The 17,333-nt window shown below is 39.2% G+C and overlaps 1 protein-coding gene across 1 annotated transcript in view; it reads right to left on the bottom strand.

Moving 5' to 3' along the window:
* Positions 1-17,333, bottom strand: part of Ubp1 (upstream binding protein 1) — a 42,361-nt gene that overhangs the window by 24,090 nt on the left and 938 nt on the right. Inside the window, exon 3 of the mRNA XM_010629720.1 lies at positions 3,728-3,804. Coding sequence (XP_010628022.1) covers positions 3,728-3,804 — 77 coding nt within the window. The remainder of the gene's footprint in view (positions 1-3,727; positions 3,805-17,333) is intronic.

Here is a 17,333-nt window from a genome sequence, read left to right as displayed (position 1 = left end):
CTGTACCATTAAGACAAAATAGAGCAAGAGTGGAAACTCATCACTGAATATGTCCAGCACATTAAAGTTCAAAAGCACTTCAGGAACATATTGCTGGTTTCCAAGATAACCTCCAAAATTTAAGCAGAATATTTGAAGGTTAGAGGGCCAGTAAATAAACTCTAGAAAGCTGTAGCGCATTTTAAGTAGCTAGCTAAAGAAGGATGTGTGTACTTTCCAGAAACTCCTCCTACAGTCTTTGGTTGTAAAAGACAGTAGTTCTGAATCCCAGGTAAGCTCTCAGGATATGGAATTGGATGTGTTCTGGTACATCCAACAAAAATCGAGTATGTGCTTTATCAAATGGGAGATGAACTGGCGTAAGATCTTTCAAAAATCAGTTCTTTTATTCAGTGGGCTAAATGTTTATGAATGCTAGTGAGATGTCAACAAAATGTTCACTGTGCATTTATAGCTGGATAGTTTTTCTGTCAGACTCATTATCCCAAGATGAAGTGTCACTATTATTCTTCACTCAAATCACTTTTATCTATTTTGTTTCTTTCAAAATGCAATTCTGAAATTTTATTTTTGCAGCACTAGAGACTGAACCAGCGCCTCAGGCATGTCAGATGAGCATTCTAACACCGAGGTACTCCCAACCCATATTGTTTTTTGGTATTTAATTTGAAAATAAATCGGGCCAGGGATTTGGCTCAGTGGTTTCACCGCCTGCCTAGCAAGCGCTTGCTAGCATAAATTCAATCCCCGGTACCAAAAAAAAAAAAAAAAAAAAAAAAAAAAAAAAAAAACCAAAAAAGCTAAAAAAAAAAAAAAAAAAAAAGAATGAAAATAAATCCAATGAAGCTGAACAATTTAATCAATTAACCCTCTCACTCCAAGTTAATCTGACATATTTAACTATCTTGCCATAAGTATTTTAAACATTTTTTTTTTAATTTGACTTCCATCAAGGGCTGGGGATTTCAGCGGTTCAGTGGCCTGCCTTGCAAGTGCAAGGACCCGAGTTCAATCCCCGGTACCAAAAAAAAAAAGACTTCCATCAAAGTAGTTATTTTTAAATTCTACCATCTCCTAGGCATGGTGCTCCATGCCTGTAACCCTAGCACGCAAAAGACTGAGGCAGGAGAACTGCCAAGAGTTAAGAGGCCAGCCACCAGGGCTACACAGTGAGTTCAAAGCCACGCTCAACTACAAAGCAAGACCCTATATCAAAAAACAAAACACATAAATCTTATCATCTATTCTGAGAACTGGGCTAAAAAGCTAGTACATTTTCAATTGTAAGTAACAATAATAACTACCTCAAATTGTTTTAATCCAATGCTTTGAGGGAATTTTGAGTATGTGATCGGGGCATCAAAGTTTGTTATATTTTCCTCAGAACTCAGGACATCAAATAGTCATGAATGATAAACTGAATTAAAATAATGACTTAGTAAATTGTATAACCCAACACACACACACACACACACACACACACACACACACACACACACACACATACACATACACACAAACTGTTTAAGTGGGTTGGTTGGGGAAAACTTAGGATGAGAACTCCTGATACAGATGTGTTTATCATGTGTACCACACAATAGATGTATGTAGATTAACTGTCTACTTCTGGGTATGTTCAAATTCTGCCATAATAAGAGGTTAAAAAAATTACATTTTTGGATTTACTTTTAAAGACCTCAGCACAAGGCTTGTTAAGTCCTATTCAATTTTATTGCAGAATCTACAATTAAAACCATTTTCAACCTTTTAACAATAATATATTTCTAAGAAAAATCAAATTTACATGTTAGTTACCAAATGTAACTTTCACAGTGACCCACATCTTAAAAAATACATTACTGAGGCTAAGTATATAGATTAGTGGTTGAACAAATGCCTAGAATTTGTTAAAGCCCTGAGTTCGATCTCCAACACTACAAAAAACAAAAACAAACACTATTTGCTTGAATTTTAGTCAGGTGTAATACAACTAGCAGATCTGCCTAAAGGTGACTAGGAGCAACAAGCCAAATGGAACCAAAGGATGCAAAGAATCAACAACATTCCTGTGCTTTCCAGACACTGGGACTTGAGAGCTGTCTTTGCAACCAATTGTTATCAATGGTGATAACTCCCCTCACCCCCAGTCCTGAAGAATAAACCCAGGGTCTTCACACTGAGCTATACCCCTAGACCTTTATTGAGACAGGGTCTCACTAAATTAAGTTGCCCATGCTGTGTTTGAACTTGCCATCCTCCTGCCTCACACTCCCAAAGTACTAGGATTACATCTGGGTGTTATCATATCTGGCTCCCTGATGAGTTAATTCCCACCGGCTTAAACCTCCAGTAGTATATGCTTGGCTATTCCATGAGACAGTGTCAACCACCAGTGGTTCGCTATTTAACATCAGAGGATGGAATTCAAATCTGAGCCTTAAGGCCCAATATGAATGTTTAAACAATGGATCCAACTGATGTTTGTTACATGCCAGAAAGCCAAAAGAGGGGGAGAATGAACAACCCCACTGATTGGGCATAGATAAGAAGACCTACAGTAATTTTGGAAATGAGCAAATAACTTTTTCTCCTTGTTTTCCAAGTACCTGTATGTCAGAAGCCCCAACAATCAGAAAAGGAAATTCGGCAGCTCATTCTGAGCTGGCAAAACAATGGTCCATTGGGGACCAGGTCACCTGTCTTTCCCTCATAGAGAAAGGAAAGAGCTAAGCTCACCCTCCTATAGGAATGGACCTTCCTTTCCCCCAAAATGAGAGGAGTACTGAAATTTATCAGTCTATCCTCTCAGGCCTCTAGGTGCTGGGCAGCTGGCTCTCTCAGTAAGCCGAATTCAGACTGCCTATCACAAAGTAGCCCAAACACCTACTCTCTCCATTACAGTCCCTTTCCCATGCTCATCTTCTAAAATGACAAGATCCACAGACAGGAGTCTTCCCCATGGAATGCCTCTCCAGACCAAGGGCTCAGCAACACTGGGGCGCTAAAACGCCATTCTGTGCGAAGATGGAAGATCAGGAGAACTCATGCCTATTGGGACTGCCTCTTGTTAACATTTAAAATCTTTGCCTTTCGCTAAATGAGCTTATTCTGTAAACACTGCCCGGCAATGCTGAGGCATTTATAATAACCCTGATTCATGACAGCCAAAGGTTATACATGGGTGGGGCAGGGAAGACAGACCCTAAAAGGCTGACCAGACAATGGCCATATACCTCCTTATATCTAGGATGACTGGCTTCTAACACAGACTTCAAATTTTATTTAATAAAATTTAAGGATTAAAAAATTTTTGTATTAACAGTTATATCCCCTTCATCCACACATTATCTTTTTGGTGCTGGGGCTCAAACTCAGGACCTTGCGCTTGCGAGGCAAGTATCAGAACCATTGAGCTAAATCCCCGGCCGCTCACACATTATCTTTTAATAAAAAAGTTTAGTCTTTTGTTGTACTGGTGGGTTTTTCCTCCTATAACTGCAGCTAACTTATTTACCACTCCTTGGTCCCAAAAACTATAATTCCCATTTTACACGAGTGAACAAAATATTGTCAAAATAAAAGATTTACTACATCCATTACTTCCTGATTTGAAATTTTAGGGTGTTTTTTTTGTTTTTGTTTTTTAAATAAAAACTAGTAAGGTAAGACCGCCACTTTACTCAATTACTGCATTATCTGGTTAGGAATTAAAACAGACTGTCCTTACCTTTACCAATTTTCCACTGATCTCTGGCATATCTCCCATTTTCCGATTATCCAACATCCGAATTTCATAAGACTGGCCTATTTAAAGAAATTATGTATCAAAATCATCCATGTAAAGAATAATGTTTTACATAATTTAGCTGCTTCTCAGAACATAAAATTAACCAATGTTAGTTTGTTCATCTGCTAGAGAAGCAAACACAGGTTCCTTGCAAATCGTATCATCCTTTTCTTCAAATATTATTACAGTAGACTTAAGAACTGGTCTCTCAATTTACTTCATCTGCCACATTCTTAAAAACGTTTTATTATGGATGTGTGCATGTATGTATTGTGCATAATCTCACACTAATTTTTAGTTTTTTTGATACTCACATGCCATAAAATTCATTTTTAAATAATTCATTATCTTGCTGGGCGTGGTGGCACTGCATGTAATCCCAGCACTCAGGAGGCTGAGGCTGGAGGATTGCTGTAAGTTCAAGACTAGCCTGGGCTACATAGTGAGTTCCAGGTCAGTCTCAACTACATAGTGAGACCCTGTCTAAAAAAAAAAAAAAAAAACAAAAAACAAACAACAAAACAAAACCATAAAAAACAAAAAAATTCATTAGCTTTTAGTATATTCAGAGTTGTGCAACCATCACCACTACTAATATTTGGAACATTTTCATCATCCTCAAAAGAAATGCAGGAGTTGGGAATGTAGCTCAGAGGTTAAAACACTTGCCTAGCATGCATGAAGCCTGAGTTTGATCTCCAGCAGACAAAAACAAATAAAACATTGGTAATCATTTCCTATATTCTCACCTTACTCCTGCAACCACTAATATGCTATCTCTAGTGATCTGCCTCTTCTGGACATCTTCATATAAATATAGACATAGTGTGTGGTTTTTGGTAAGTTGTTTCTTTTACTTGGCATAATTTTTTTTATTTTTTTTTAACTGTCAACAGTCTACTCTATGAACACAACAAGTATTTTTTTATCCATTTATTGTCTAATGGACTTTAGGGTTGTTTCCATTTTTTGGCTATAATGAATGATGTTATGAACATAAGTAAACAGGTTTTTGTATACAGATCAAGGCCAATCTTTAATCCTTAAGCCATTTCCTCATATCTAATGAATCCAAATCGTTTTTCCAATGCTCAGTGTCTATTAAGAAATGCAGATAAAGGGGGTGAGGGGAGGGCAGGGACAAGGAGAAAAATGAGAACCAAGACCTGTCATGTAAAGGTACAAGATCCCAATAATGAATGTAACTGAACTGTATATCAAAAATGTACCAATAAACTCAATGAGGGGGGAAAAAACGCAGATAAAAGGGATGAAGTTGTGCACCCCTATTATCTAAGTACTCAAAAAGCCGAGGGAGGAGGATTGCAAGTTTAAAACCAACCTGTGCTACATAGTAAGTTTAAGATAGGCATGTGTTACCATCCCTAATTAGGAGAAACTTTAATTAAACTATGACACAGACTGGAAGAAGTCTGTAGCATATGCAAAACTGGATCTGAATTTAGAAAATGAGAAATAATTTTTTGAATAAAGCATATAGAGCCAGGCATGGTGGTGCACATCTATAATATGTGGTCTTACTATGTAGTTGAGACTGACCTTTAACTCACTATGTAGCGCAGGCTGGTCTCGAACTCCAGCACGCAGGAGGCTGATGTAGAAGGATTGCCTCAAATTTGAGGCCAGCTTGGGCTACAGTGAGTTCAAGACCAGTCTGAACAACATGGTGAGACCTTCTCTTAAACCCTCTTCTCCCCCAAAAAAGAGCCTATAGGTAGCTTTGAAAAATATACCACTATACATTTAAAATTATACCTCAAAGGCTGAGGATTTAGCTCAGTGGTTCCATTGCCTACCTGGCAAGTTGAAAAATATACCACTATACATTTAAAATTATACCTCAAAGGCTGAGGATTTAGCTCAGTGGTTCCATTGCCTGCCTCGCAAGCACAAGGACCCGAGTTCAATCTGCAATACCAAAAAAGAAACTGCACCTCATAAAAATTTAGGAAATAAAAATTAACAAAAGTCTGTGATTATTAGATCAACTAAATATGTTTGATTAAGTAAAAATTAGGTCCACAAGAATGAGAAGAAATAATATGAAGAATATAATGTGAAGAATGTAAACTGATAAAAGTCTTTCTAAAAGGCAATCTGAATGCACCTATCAACAAGTTAAACACTGGATCTTTTGACTTAGGGATTCTGATTGGCTAAAACAAAAAGATAATACAAGAGGGAGAATATTCACAACTCACATCACACAAAAAGGGCTGACCTTCCTAATATATAAAGATCTCATAAAATAGTTAACAAATACCCAATATCACTTGAGGTAAAATGAGCAAACAAAATGAACATATGAGGTGGGTTGATAAAAAAAGGAAATAACAGGCATATCAGGACACTCAACCTGAGAGAAATATAAAACTACAGTGACATAATTTTTCACCTATTAGGATAGCACAAATCCCTTAGCTTGAACAGGCAAGGCTAAAGGAAAGTCACATTCACAGACAGACAGTAGAAGCGGGGGTGGTAAGGAGAGGTCGCTCTCTGGAGATATTTTGAAGGGAGATCCTAAATAGAATTTTCCGTAGTCTATATTGGATGTGATGTATGAGAGAGAGCTGAAGATGACCCCAGATTTTTTCAAGGATCTAAATAACAAATGCCACTTCCTGACATGGTGGCAACAGCAAGGAGAAAATTAGGAGTTTGACAGAACATATTAAGACTGAGATATGTATTATACATACAAATTGATTACACATTTGGAGATAGGAGGAAGAGATCCTGTTTGGAGATCTCAATAGGAGATCTTTCAAGGTTACAGGTATTACAGAAAGCCATTGAAGGCAGGATCACTACGGAGTGTAAGTAAACACTAAACCACTCCTTGGCACGATGTGAGTAACACATAAAAAAGCAACCAGTGGGAGATGAAGTAGTGTTCTGGAAGCCCTTTTATTTGGCTGCCCAGGCAGCAGAGAAAACTTGTCTCACTGAGATTATTATATAATCCTCAGAAACTCATAGTTCTCAGGATTAAGAAAATCAAATATGTAAAGAAATCTCAATACACCCTATCTTCTTTTTCAGTTTTCTTCCTGGTCAACTTAAGGAGGTAAACTTCTAAACTCAATACAAAGTTCAATCTATTTCCAAGCAGATCTGAAGACTTGCTGCTCCTATATTAAAGCACCCTAAGTGTCTGTGATGTTAACCCTATGTCAACGTCACTGGATTAAGGAACATCTAGCACATCAGTAAAGCACACACATGGCTCATGGTGTGTCCAGGTGAGTCATCAAGGCATGACCTTGGGCAAAATATGCAGTTCCTTCACCATTCCTCTCCGGCACTGCTACCCTGCTCTGCTTCCCAGCTGCCATGAACTAAGCAGTTTTTTACTCCACCATGCCCTTCTGCCAGTGGTTTCTGCCTTGGAACCTGACAAGCATGCAATGAATCTCCTGAAACCATGATACCTTTCCTCCTTCAAGTTGTGAGCATCAAATATTGTGTTTCAGCAACGGAAAAGCTAATAAAATTTTTCCCAAAATCAAAATGGATTTTTGTTTTACTTACTCCTTTTTTTGAGGCAGGGTCGCACTTTGCAATTCAGGCTGGCTTTGAGTTAACTATGTAACTCAGGCTGGACTTGAACTGATGTCAATCCTCCTGCCTCAACTTCCTGAATGCTAGGATTACAGGCATGGGCCTCCACACCCCATAGGTAGATTTTTTTAAAAAAGGCTTTGTAACATGTTATGTTTCAAATGACATCCTTAGTGAAAACTTACAATCTTCAATGGCAATATCCACTGAATGAGTATTTTTACAGACTAATTTCTTCTATCTGTCTCCTATCCATAATTAATTATACAACTTCCTGAAAGTCTGGGTTCTAACTGCATATAAAGAAGGTTCTTCTATTAATGAAATATAAAGTTAACAAAGTCTTACATTTTATGATATGCTAGTACTCCTTTTAACTTTACCTTTTTAATTTACCCTTTATGCTCTCATATTCTGCTCCCTCTTTTTTTGGATTAGAAACACAAAAGCAGTGCCAGGGTTGAAAATGCAATTGTGAGTTCATGTCCCTTCCTACCTTTGAATATACAGACTCAATCTAGCTTCCTCTCATGGACTCCCCAGCAACATGGAGCCCAAGATGTGACCAACCCCGCCCACAGTCTTAGAAACCTTACTTCTAAGGTCCTAACATTAAATCAACCTATTAACAAGAACCAAAGCTAATCAAAATGAAATCCACTATGACACAAAATATAACTAATTTTAAAAGCTTTATTTTTAGAAGCTTATTAACATTAAACACTTTAAGCCAATAAACACACTATTTCCTAGGGCCTCAGATTTGTCTACAAAGTAGCTAATACTGGTTAATTAACATTCTCAGCAGAGTATCCTCCAAGTAGAATTTGGCCTCCAAAAGAACAGGCATGTGGGGAGAAACTAGGAGAAAGGGTCTTTTTACTGGAAGAATTTTACTGCTGATCCAGCAGCAGCAATGAGCCAACTTGGAGCGCAGCAAGGAGGTAGGATCAGGAGTCTCACTCACTTCACGAGGTACAACAACTTTTACTCCATGAAGTGGGAGACCTATCTCTTATGGATGGATGGCTATTCATGCAGGACTAGGTAAACACTAACAGGTTTTAAACTGTACTTCTCTGGTTCAGAAACAATCTAAATGACACTATACAAATCAAAACAAAACAAAACAGTACTGGTTCCAATTCCTACTTGACAAAGACTACAAAAAACTTTCTTAGCCAGACATGGTGGCTCACGTAATCCCAGAACATGGGAAGATCACTGTGAGTTTGAGACCAGCCTAGGCTACATAGTGAGTTCTAGGTCAGTCTCAACTACATAAAAAATCAAAAAACAAACAAAAAATTTTCTTTATGGTGTTATACAATAGCAAATATTCTTTTGTTTTGTTTTCTTTTGTTTTGAGACTGTCTCTCTATGTAGTTCAGGTTGGTCTCAAACTCACTATATAGCCCAGGCTGGCCCTGAACTCAATCCTGCTGCCGCAGCCTCCTGAGTGCTGGGATAACAGGCGATTATAGGCATGGGCCACCACACCCAGCTCAATAGCAAATATTTTTCATCAATAGCTGACACAAAGGAAGTGGTCAGTGAGCATAAGGGGAGAATACTAGCAATGAACAAGTCTCAAGACTTTAGGAACAGCATTCAACTCCAACTATTTGCTGACTTTCTCCTTAGAAAATCCATCTAAAACCAGATAGTAACGACAGGAAGCCCAAGTATTTGCCTCAGTACTCAAAAGTAATAAAAGATGAAGTATGTTCCAGACCAGCAGCAAGAATAGGAAATTGGTCAGAAATATAAACTCCTGAGTTCAGCCGGGATCTGCTGAATCAGAAACTATACGGGATTCAGCGATCACGTTTTGACACACCCTCCAAATTATTCTGATGCATGCTAAAGTTGGAAAAAACACTATTTCCTAGGAAGCTACAAAATCAAGCTATTCCACACTGTGAAATACAAAGCATTCAGGACCCTCTCCTAGGTACAATGCCTTTCAATAGCTCTTAGTGGCTGAGGTTTTAGCACAGTAGTAGAGTGGTTGCCTCTAATACACAAGGCCCCTCAAATCTTAGCACCACAGAAACAACACAAAACAAAACAAACCAAAAAACCCATCAGCTCTTTGTAAAATGGCAAGAACTATCTTTTCTCAGTAGTTGAACAATGCTATATGATACATTACAGTAAATGTTCCCCAAAAGTGCCGAACTGAAAAGAAAAATGATCTGGATTAGAATGGTTGATTATATATTTGCATTCTTTTATATAGGGTTCATTTAATACAATATTATGTGGGTCATTGTGCAATATTATAAGTAATTAGATTTCAAGTCTTTTTTAAATTATTTTATTATCTTTTTTTAAAAAAGGACGAAGTCAATCTAAAACTGTTTAAATTCTGCTTCTTTTACATATAATCACAATGTATTAAATAGTCATTCATTTGGTAAGACTAATTATTTCAACAATCTAAGATAGAACTCTGGCTACAAATAACGTTCCACATATATGTACAGGACATATACTCAAATATACACATAAACTCATGTTTATACACACACACACACACACACACACACACAGCCGTAGAATAAAGGGCTCAGGGCTCATTGCATGACCATTTTAAGAACTAGTTTTGATATGGCCCTTAGAACGTAACCATTCCCCAAGGAAGAAACTTGCAGGATATTTCTTTTTTTGTGTGTTTAGAAATAAAGTCTCACAATGAGACTGAGGATATAGTTCAGTGGTAGAGCATTTGTCTAGCATGTGTGAGGCCCCAGATTCAATTTCCAGCAGCACACACACACACACAAAAAAAACCCCAAAAAAACAACAAAACAACTGATAGTTACTATTCTTGTACCTATATTGTTTCTACCGACATTTTCATGACTAAAACATATTACCAAATGAATTCTTAAGATCAGTTCAAACATAATACTTAAACCTCAAGTAGCTGAACCCCAAAAGTGTAGTTTTTGTTACAGATACCCCAGACAGAGCCTCCCAAAGATTGAGAAATTAAGCTATTTTTCCATATTTTAAAATATGAAAAGTAAATGGTCTAAAATCTATCACCCCACAAGCTCAAGGAATTGAATACTATACCAAGTGACAGAAAAATAATCACAATTTTTTAGGGGAGTGGTACTGGGATTGAACCTCTACCCTTGATCTTACTTCCCAACTTTGTAAAATTTTAAGACAGGGTCTCACACTGTTGCTTCGGCTGGCCTTAAACTTCTCACCCCTCCCCCCACCTCAGCTTCCTGAATAGCTGGGATTCAGGTGTACCACAAGGTCTGACTACAATATAGTAAGTGAAGAGATACATAATTTCACTCTTGATGAAAGAAAATGTATAGGTACACAAGAAAATATACTAAAAAAATAACAGGTTTATCCCTTCAAATATTTCCCATTTTTCTGTAAAAAAAGATGCATTGTTATTGTTAGTGTTCAGGAAAAGTAAGAATTTGGCCACTGTTCTCTCTTTTACAATGATCTGCTCTCATCCCACAAAGTGTACATCTATTCCTACTATTAACTGGCCCACATGTGTACTGCATAGAATGTTTCTTTACCTACTTGTAATAAATGAAAAAACCTCGCTAGCTTTTGAGCTTGTCTCGACCAATTCTTTGTTCAGGTTAATACAACCTAGAACCTAGAAAGGATTTCTAGGAGTACCCAGAAACTTAGAATTTGACAACATATTTCAGTGAAACCAGCCAGGGAGGAGGTAAGGCCTTTGGGCACAGGTTTTTTGTTTCTCTGTTTTTATTTTGTGAGACAGGGTCTCACTGTGTATTTCATCTTGGCCTTGAACTCACTATGCAGCCCAGGCTGGCCTCAAACTCTGAGCAGTCCTCCTGCCTCAGCATCTCAAGTGCACTGGGTGTGTTTCTCTCCCTCTATAAAGTCTATGGACTCCAGCCAAGAAGGACTGGTCTAATTTTTTCTTCCCCTCTCTTTCTAATACAAAAGGAGCAATTCCCTTCTTTCCTGTTCTCTCCTAGAATAGGGTTTTGCTTGTCAAGAGAAGCAGAGAGTGAGACATCTGTAAAATTTAATGGGAGGTGGGGAATTCACTAAATTTTCTTACGGCTCCAGGAAGTCCCCTAGTATGTTCTAGCATGTGGGTTGGGGGATGTTAATTATATGGCCTCTACTCTTTCCAGCCAATAAGAGGCCCACAGGTTCACCTCAAGTTTATCTCCCCTCTTCTTTCTTCTCTTTCCCATTTTTGGTCGCTGTGATACAAGTCAATTAAGAGCTGCCAGACAGCTTGTTTTAACCCAGGCACCGAACAGATCATTCATATTCTATACGCACAACCTAGAATTTAGTATGCTTTTTTGCCTTCACATCTTTGCTTTTTCCCCAATACTTTGTTCAGTTTTCTCACTCTTTTAGGAGCCTGCTTGTGCTCAAAGTCTGTAGTTTTCTCCTTGATGGCCTTTTATCTCTGGGTATCCTTGGTGAATTGCTTTCTCAGGGCTTTGTTTCAACTGAGTCACCTTTCCACCATATTTGGCAGCCATTTTGGTTGTTCACATGGTTCTGCCGTGTTTGTCATTTCTCTTTGAACTGACCTCTGGGACAATAGGAAATCTTACCCTTACAAATAAAGAACTAAAGCCTCTCCTTTTAGGAAACGTATGGACCTCTTCCCCTCTGCTCTTCTGAATCTGGTTAGAGCCTCACCTTGTTTCTTTTAACAGATGTTCAGCTAATTTAAATATATATGCTGGAGGGCCTGAGCAGAACAGACAACAACTGATAAAGGTCAATTCAAAGGCTTCTGAGTTTGCAAAAGTAGAGCTACCCTCGGACTTAGAATTCTCTTTTAGCATTAGACTTTAAAATGTTCTATCTCAACTGCCTTAAAGTGATTACCAAAGTTTTTATTACTGGGATAAATTTAAGGGATACTGTTTCACAGGTGGTTAAGAGAACCTGGTGGTGGTGTTCCACTCTGACCTCTTAAGTATACTGTTTCTCAAATGGCTAAGAGAATCCCAGGACAGTGTAGGTTCTACCCCTCATCCTAAATAGTCAGTAGGCCACAGTGTAGAAAGTTCTAAGAGTAAAAGATTCCACAGTGCTCCACTCTTCTAAGGAAGCACCAGTGCTGACATAGGAGATCAGCGCATGGTAACGCTGGCTGAGGAAGCAGGCATGGCCTATTAATTACAATATCTCAGAACATATTTCCCAAACAGTTCCCAAAGCCCCATACCTAGATTCTTCCAAGAATTTAAGCAGGTTTTCAATAGGATGGCCTAGACCAGACATCAGCCTGAGGTGTGGGATCCCAGCACCACCTTAGTTCTTACAGGTCTCCTTGAGATTTGCATAGTATAAAAGGACACAGATGTCAAGAAGTTTGCTATTGTGGCTTTTGTCATGATAGCTAGCCCACCCTGCTTTCTTCAGAGTATTCTTTTATCTTGCTTTTTCCTCTTTCACTTGGCCCAGGCTCGATCTGCAGAGCCAGTTTCTCCCTCAATCTTCACTTTTACTTTTTCAAATAAACTTTGCCACTGCTTTTTGCTTGTTTCATTCAATTCAAGATGAGAACCCAGAATACAACTCCAAAAGGAAAGGCAAGCAACCCAGAACCTGGCAACATGTGATTGGCAAGCCACTTTTAGAGGAGCTACAGGATAACATTTTGGCATAGCCAGGAAATTCCACTAACAGTGCCATCCTATCTTCAAGCACAGACATCTGCTTAGGAGTACTTCAGTCTAAAAGGGACACTTTGAGAACTCAATGGGTCTCCTCCTTCTGCATAGGATGTCATTTTTAAGGATCCCAGACCTAATTTTCCCTTTCCATAGGCCCCATGACATAGCATGAGAAATATTCTGCAGATAATCAGCCATCTTGCCATTGGGCTGTTCCTTAAAAAGTTGCGAAGATGGGTACAGAGAGGCAGTCAAAATTCTGCAGAAGGAAAGGAAGGTGGTGTCAAGTTCTTCATGTTTAGGTATTTGTGGCTCTTTACCTGTAAAGGCCCAAGAACCACGGTACTTTTATGAGGCTTTTATGGCATACAGCTAGATGTCCCCCACTCATGTGGTCATAGCTGGGACTTTTCAAAATGGCTGGATTTGGGGTGTGTGAATGTGGATTGAGGGTATATGAATATGAATTACCATAGTGTGATAACTAAATAAATCCACTGCTTTAGCAGAGTTGTGGGTGTGAATAATAGGAAGGCCCACCCTGAGAATAGGTGGCACCATCCAAAGGACTTGTAGCCTGGATGGGATAAAAGGGAAAGGGAGGCTTGCTGCTGCTTCTGCTGCTTGCTGCCTTCTGCCTGCCATGCAAAGAGCCTTTTCTCTGCTGTGATGCCTCTGCCATGCCACCCCCTGGCTTGGAGTCTGCTGATTATGGACTGAAATCTTTAAAAGCCGTGAACTGAAATAAAACTTTTCTCCTTAAAATCTGGGTGTCAGGTATTTTTGTCTCAGCAACAAGAAAAATAACGAAGACAGAAGCCTCCAAAGGAAAAAAAAAAATTGATAGCATTAATGATCCTGTCCTCAGACAGATGAGTCTCTCCCATCTCTTTTATCACTCTAGAGAAACCCAATATTTTGAATTTTCAAAAAATTCTGGGGGTTTGCAGATGGACCCCCTAGAACCCTACGACCCAACTGTTGGACACTGGCTTTTCCATGTTCAACAACCAGTATCTAAATAAGCTCAAAAGGAGAAGGGGTGAAAAAATAAGACAAACCAAATTATGGCTGTCACAACTGGTAACACTTTAGGCATACCTGAGTAACCCAAGGGAAAGCTCAGGGACAATCAAGGCTATAAGAAAATGACAAGAGCCGGGCGTGGTGGTGCATGCCTGTAATCCCAGCACTTGGGAGGCTGAGGCAAGAGGATTGCTGTGAATTCGAGACCAGCCTGGGCTACATAGTAAGTTCCAGTTCAGTCTCAACTACACAGTGAGACCCTGTCTCAAAAAGCAAAAAAAAAAAAAAAAAAAGAAAAGAAAAGAAAAGAAAACTGGACACAGGGCACATAACTGCACCAGGCCCTATTCCATGTGTCAGGCAACTGCTGTGCTTAACACATGGAAATGGAGGATTGTCCCAGTTTCCACAGAGGGGAGAGGGCAGCCAAAACTATTACCTCACTCTGATAAAGAGGAATGGAGTGGCCCAGGTCAATCTGTAATGCCCCTGTCCTGGAACAACTTCATTTCTTGTGAGGAACCTCAAGTGAGGTAGGCAAATTTAATTAGTTTTATTATCCTTTTCTAGAAAACCCTCCTCCAGATCTATAGCCACAATTTGTGTCAAGGGAAATCCTAGCAAAAGCTTTTTCACTCCTGCTTTGACATGTCACCATGAATTTTTTAACTGGCCCATAGTGTACTACTCCCTTACTAGGAGTAGTAAAATTTGGGCCAATTCTCCAGTTCTAGCAAAGGTAAAAATAGATTATGCCTGTCGAGACTATGCCTAGCAATGCTTCTAGATATTTCTGAGGTTACCATAAACACCTACATTATTCTCTTTTTTTTGGTATTGGGGATCAAACTCAGGACCTTGCACTTGCCAGGCAGACGCTGTGCCACTGAGCTACATCTCCGGTCCTCCTGCACTATTCTTAATCCTGCCTCACTGATACCTATAGGCTCAGACATTATCCACTCTTACAAAAAGATGATTTTTCCAGACCTATGCAAGCAGGCAGGGCATCAGTGATCTGCCCCTCCAAGACCTTGAGAAGGTGTGGTCCACTGATAGTAGTTTTGTCCAAGGACATCAAAAGGTAGGTTCTGTTCACAATGGGCCACTGAGGCCAAACTGCTTCCCCCAGGAACCTCTGCTTTAAAAACAAAGCTCATATGCCTTATTAGGGCACTGATATTAAGCTACATGCCCAGGTTCCATCTGAAAAGAAAGGGGCTTGCTGGCTAATAAACATCATCTATAAACACAAATAGGAAATTCTACAACTCCTTAAGGCAATCTACCTTCCAAAGCAAGCTGCTGTAATTCATTGCAAGGAACACCAAAGAAACATATGTAAAGTTTTCTTGGGAAATCAAAAGACTGGTAGAGAGGCAAAAAAAAAAAAAAAAGTCTTACAGACCCTTAAGACACTAGTCTTTATTCCTAGTTCCTGAGGAACCATTAAACTGGTCCTTCCTGAAGGGACACAGTGGAAAGCCATTTAAAAATGCCGTTACAATGCCATGAAAAATGGGAAATAGTCAAATTTTCACAGGACTAGGCTACTCCTGTGAACCTCTACAAGACTTAAGGCTCCTCTTCAAAAGGCAAGACCCCAGATCTGCTTGGAGGATAGATTAAGTAGTTACTATAAAGGTGCACTGGTATCCCATATCATAACCCTTTTTTGCCTCCACAGGAAATGTGGAAATCTGATCTGCTCTCTCTTACATTTAGGTTCTACACACATAACCTAATAGTAAAGCTACTCTCCAAATTCACCAAGTTTTTTCCCACTGAACAGGCAGCTCAACAGTTCTTCCTATATAGACACTCTTTTCTCATGGCTTCTGAAAGGTTTTCTTTTCAACCCCGCTCGTGAGCCACAATATCCCAAGGTAGTTGGGAGAACATAATCGCCAGTACGTAGGGCATACAACCCCTTTCAGCAGGAAGTAGCTACATGAAGACAGAGACTTCCATACCTTCAGCACCCCATAAACAATTATGGGAATTTACATCTTTCAGGGGTAAATGAGAAAAGAAATTGAGGTAGGGCAAACTGACTGGGTAAATGGGTATGACCTACAAGCACTGTGCTGCAGGACACATGTAAAGAACAGTTTCCAAGGCCCTGCACCTGGACCAATCAGAAAATACTACCTTTAGTTCTTTTTTTGTTTTTTGAAACAGGGTCTCACTATGTAGCCCAGGCTGGTCTCAAACTCACAGCGATCCTCCTGCCTCAGCCTCCTGAGTGCTGGGATTACAGGGGTGCGCCACCGCGCCCGGCTCCTACCGTTAGTTCTTTTCTAAAGAACTCAAGCAAGTTTTTGATAGGATGACCTACAATTGAAATCAGACTGAGGAGTGAGAGATATAAAATACAACCACCATTAACCTTATGGTCACTGCTTTCCCTTTCATAGTGGTCTGCTCTCACCCTGCCCAGTGTACTCCTTTTCCGACTTTTTGTGTTTTGTGTTGTTTTTTTGAGACAGGGTCTCACTATGTAGTTGAGACTGACCTGGAACTCACTATGTAACCCAGGCTGGTCTCGACTTCACTGCGATCCTCCTGCCTCAGCCTCCTGAGTGCTGTGATTACAGGCTTGCGCCACCATGCCTGGCTCTTTTCCTACTTTTAACTGGCCCACATTTGCTCTGAAGAGGTTGTTTCTTTTCCTATCCTTAATAAACTTCACATACACAAAAAAAATTCAACGGGCTTGCAGTATTTGCATCTAACAAATTAATCCTTCATAACAAAGTAGTTTTGTTTGCAGTGGTGACATCACCGTGTCCACAATGCTAAGAGCACCTCGAAACAGAAACAAAAATCCTTATAATTTCCAAAGGTAAACTCTAGACAAGGTACAGGCAGATACAATTCTACATGATTTACTTTACCAGTAACTCCATCTTGGAGCAGCGTTAAGTGTATCTTCAGCACAAACTCATTTCACATCCAAGAATGTGGTGGCTAACTGAACTTCTGATTCATTCTTAAGTCCTTTATTGAAAGTGCTGTCCCTAAAAATGCCTGACACCCTTTCTTACTTGCTCCTACTTTGGATGATACCCAAAAAACCCTGCAATAAATCTTGCTCCACAGACCCTCCTCAATGCAAATAAATCCGTTTCCACAAACTATTACTCTGTTGGCTCAAAATAAAATTTCTACAATTTTCTTTAACTAAACTAAAATTTTAAAACTTAAGAAAAATAACCTGATTTTTTTTTTTTTTTTTTTTTTTTTTTTTTTTTTTTTTTTTTTTT

This window comes from Fukomys damarensis, unplaced genomic scaffold (genome assembly GCF_012274545.1).
Source record: "Fukomys damarensis isolate Sample0158 unplaced genomic scaffold, DMR_v1.0_HiC HiC_scaffold_28, whole genome shotgun sequence".
In the NCBI taxonomy this organism is placed as follows: domain Eukaryota; kingdom Metazoa; phylum Chordata; class Mammalia; order Rodentia; family Bathyergidae; genus Fukomys; species Fukomys damarensis.
Note: the sequence above shows the minus strand (reverse complement) of the source record. Positions and strands in the feature narration are given on the sequence as shown.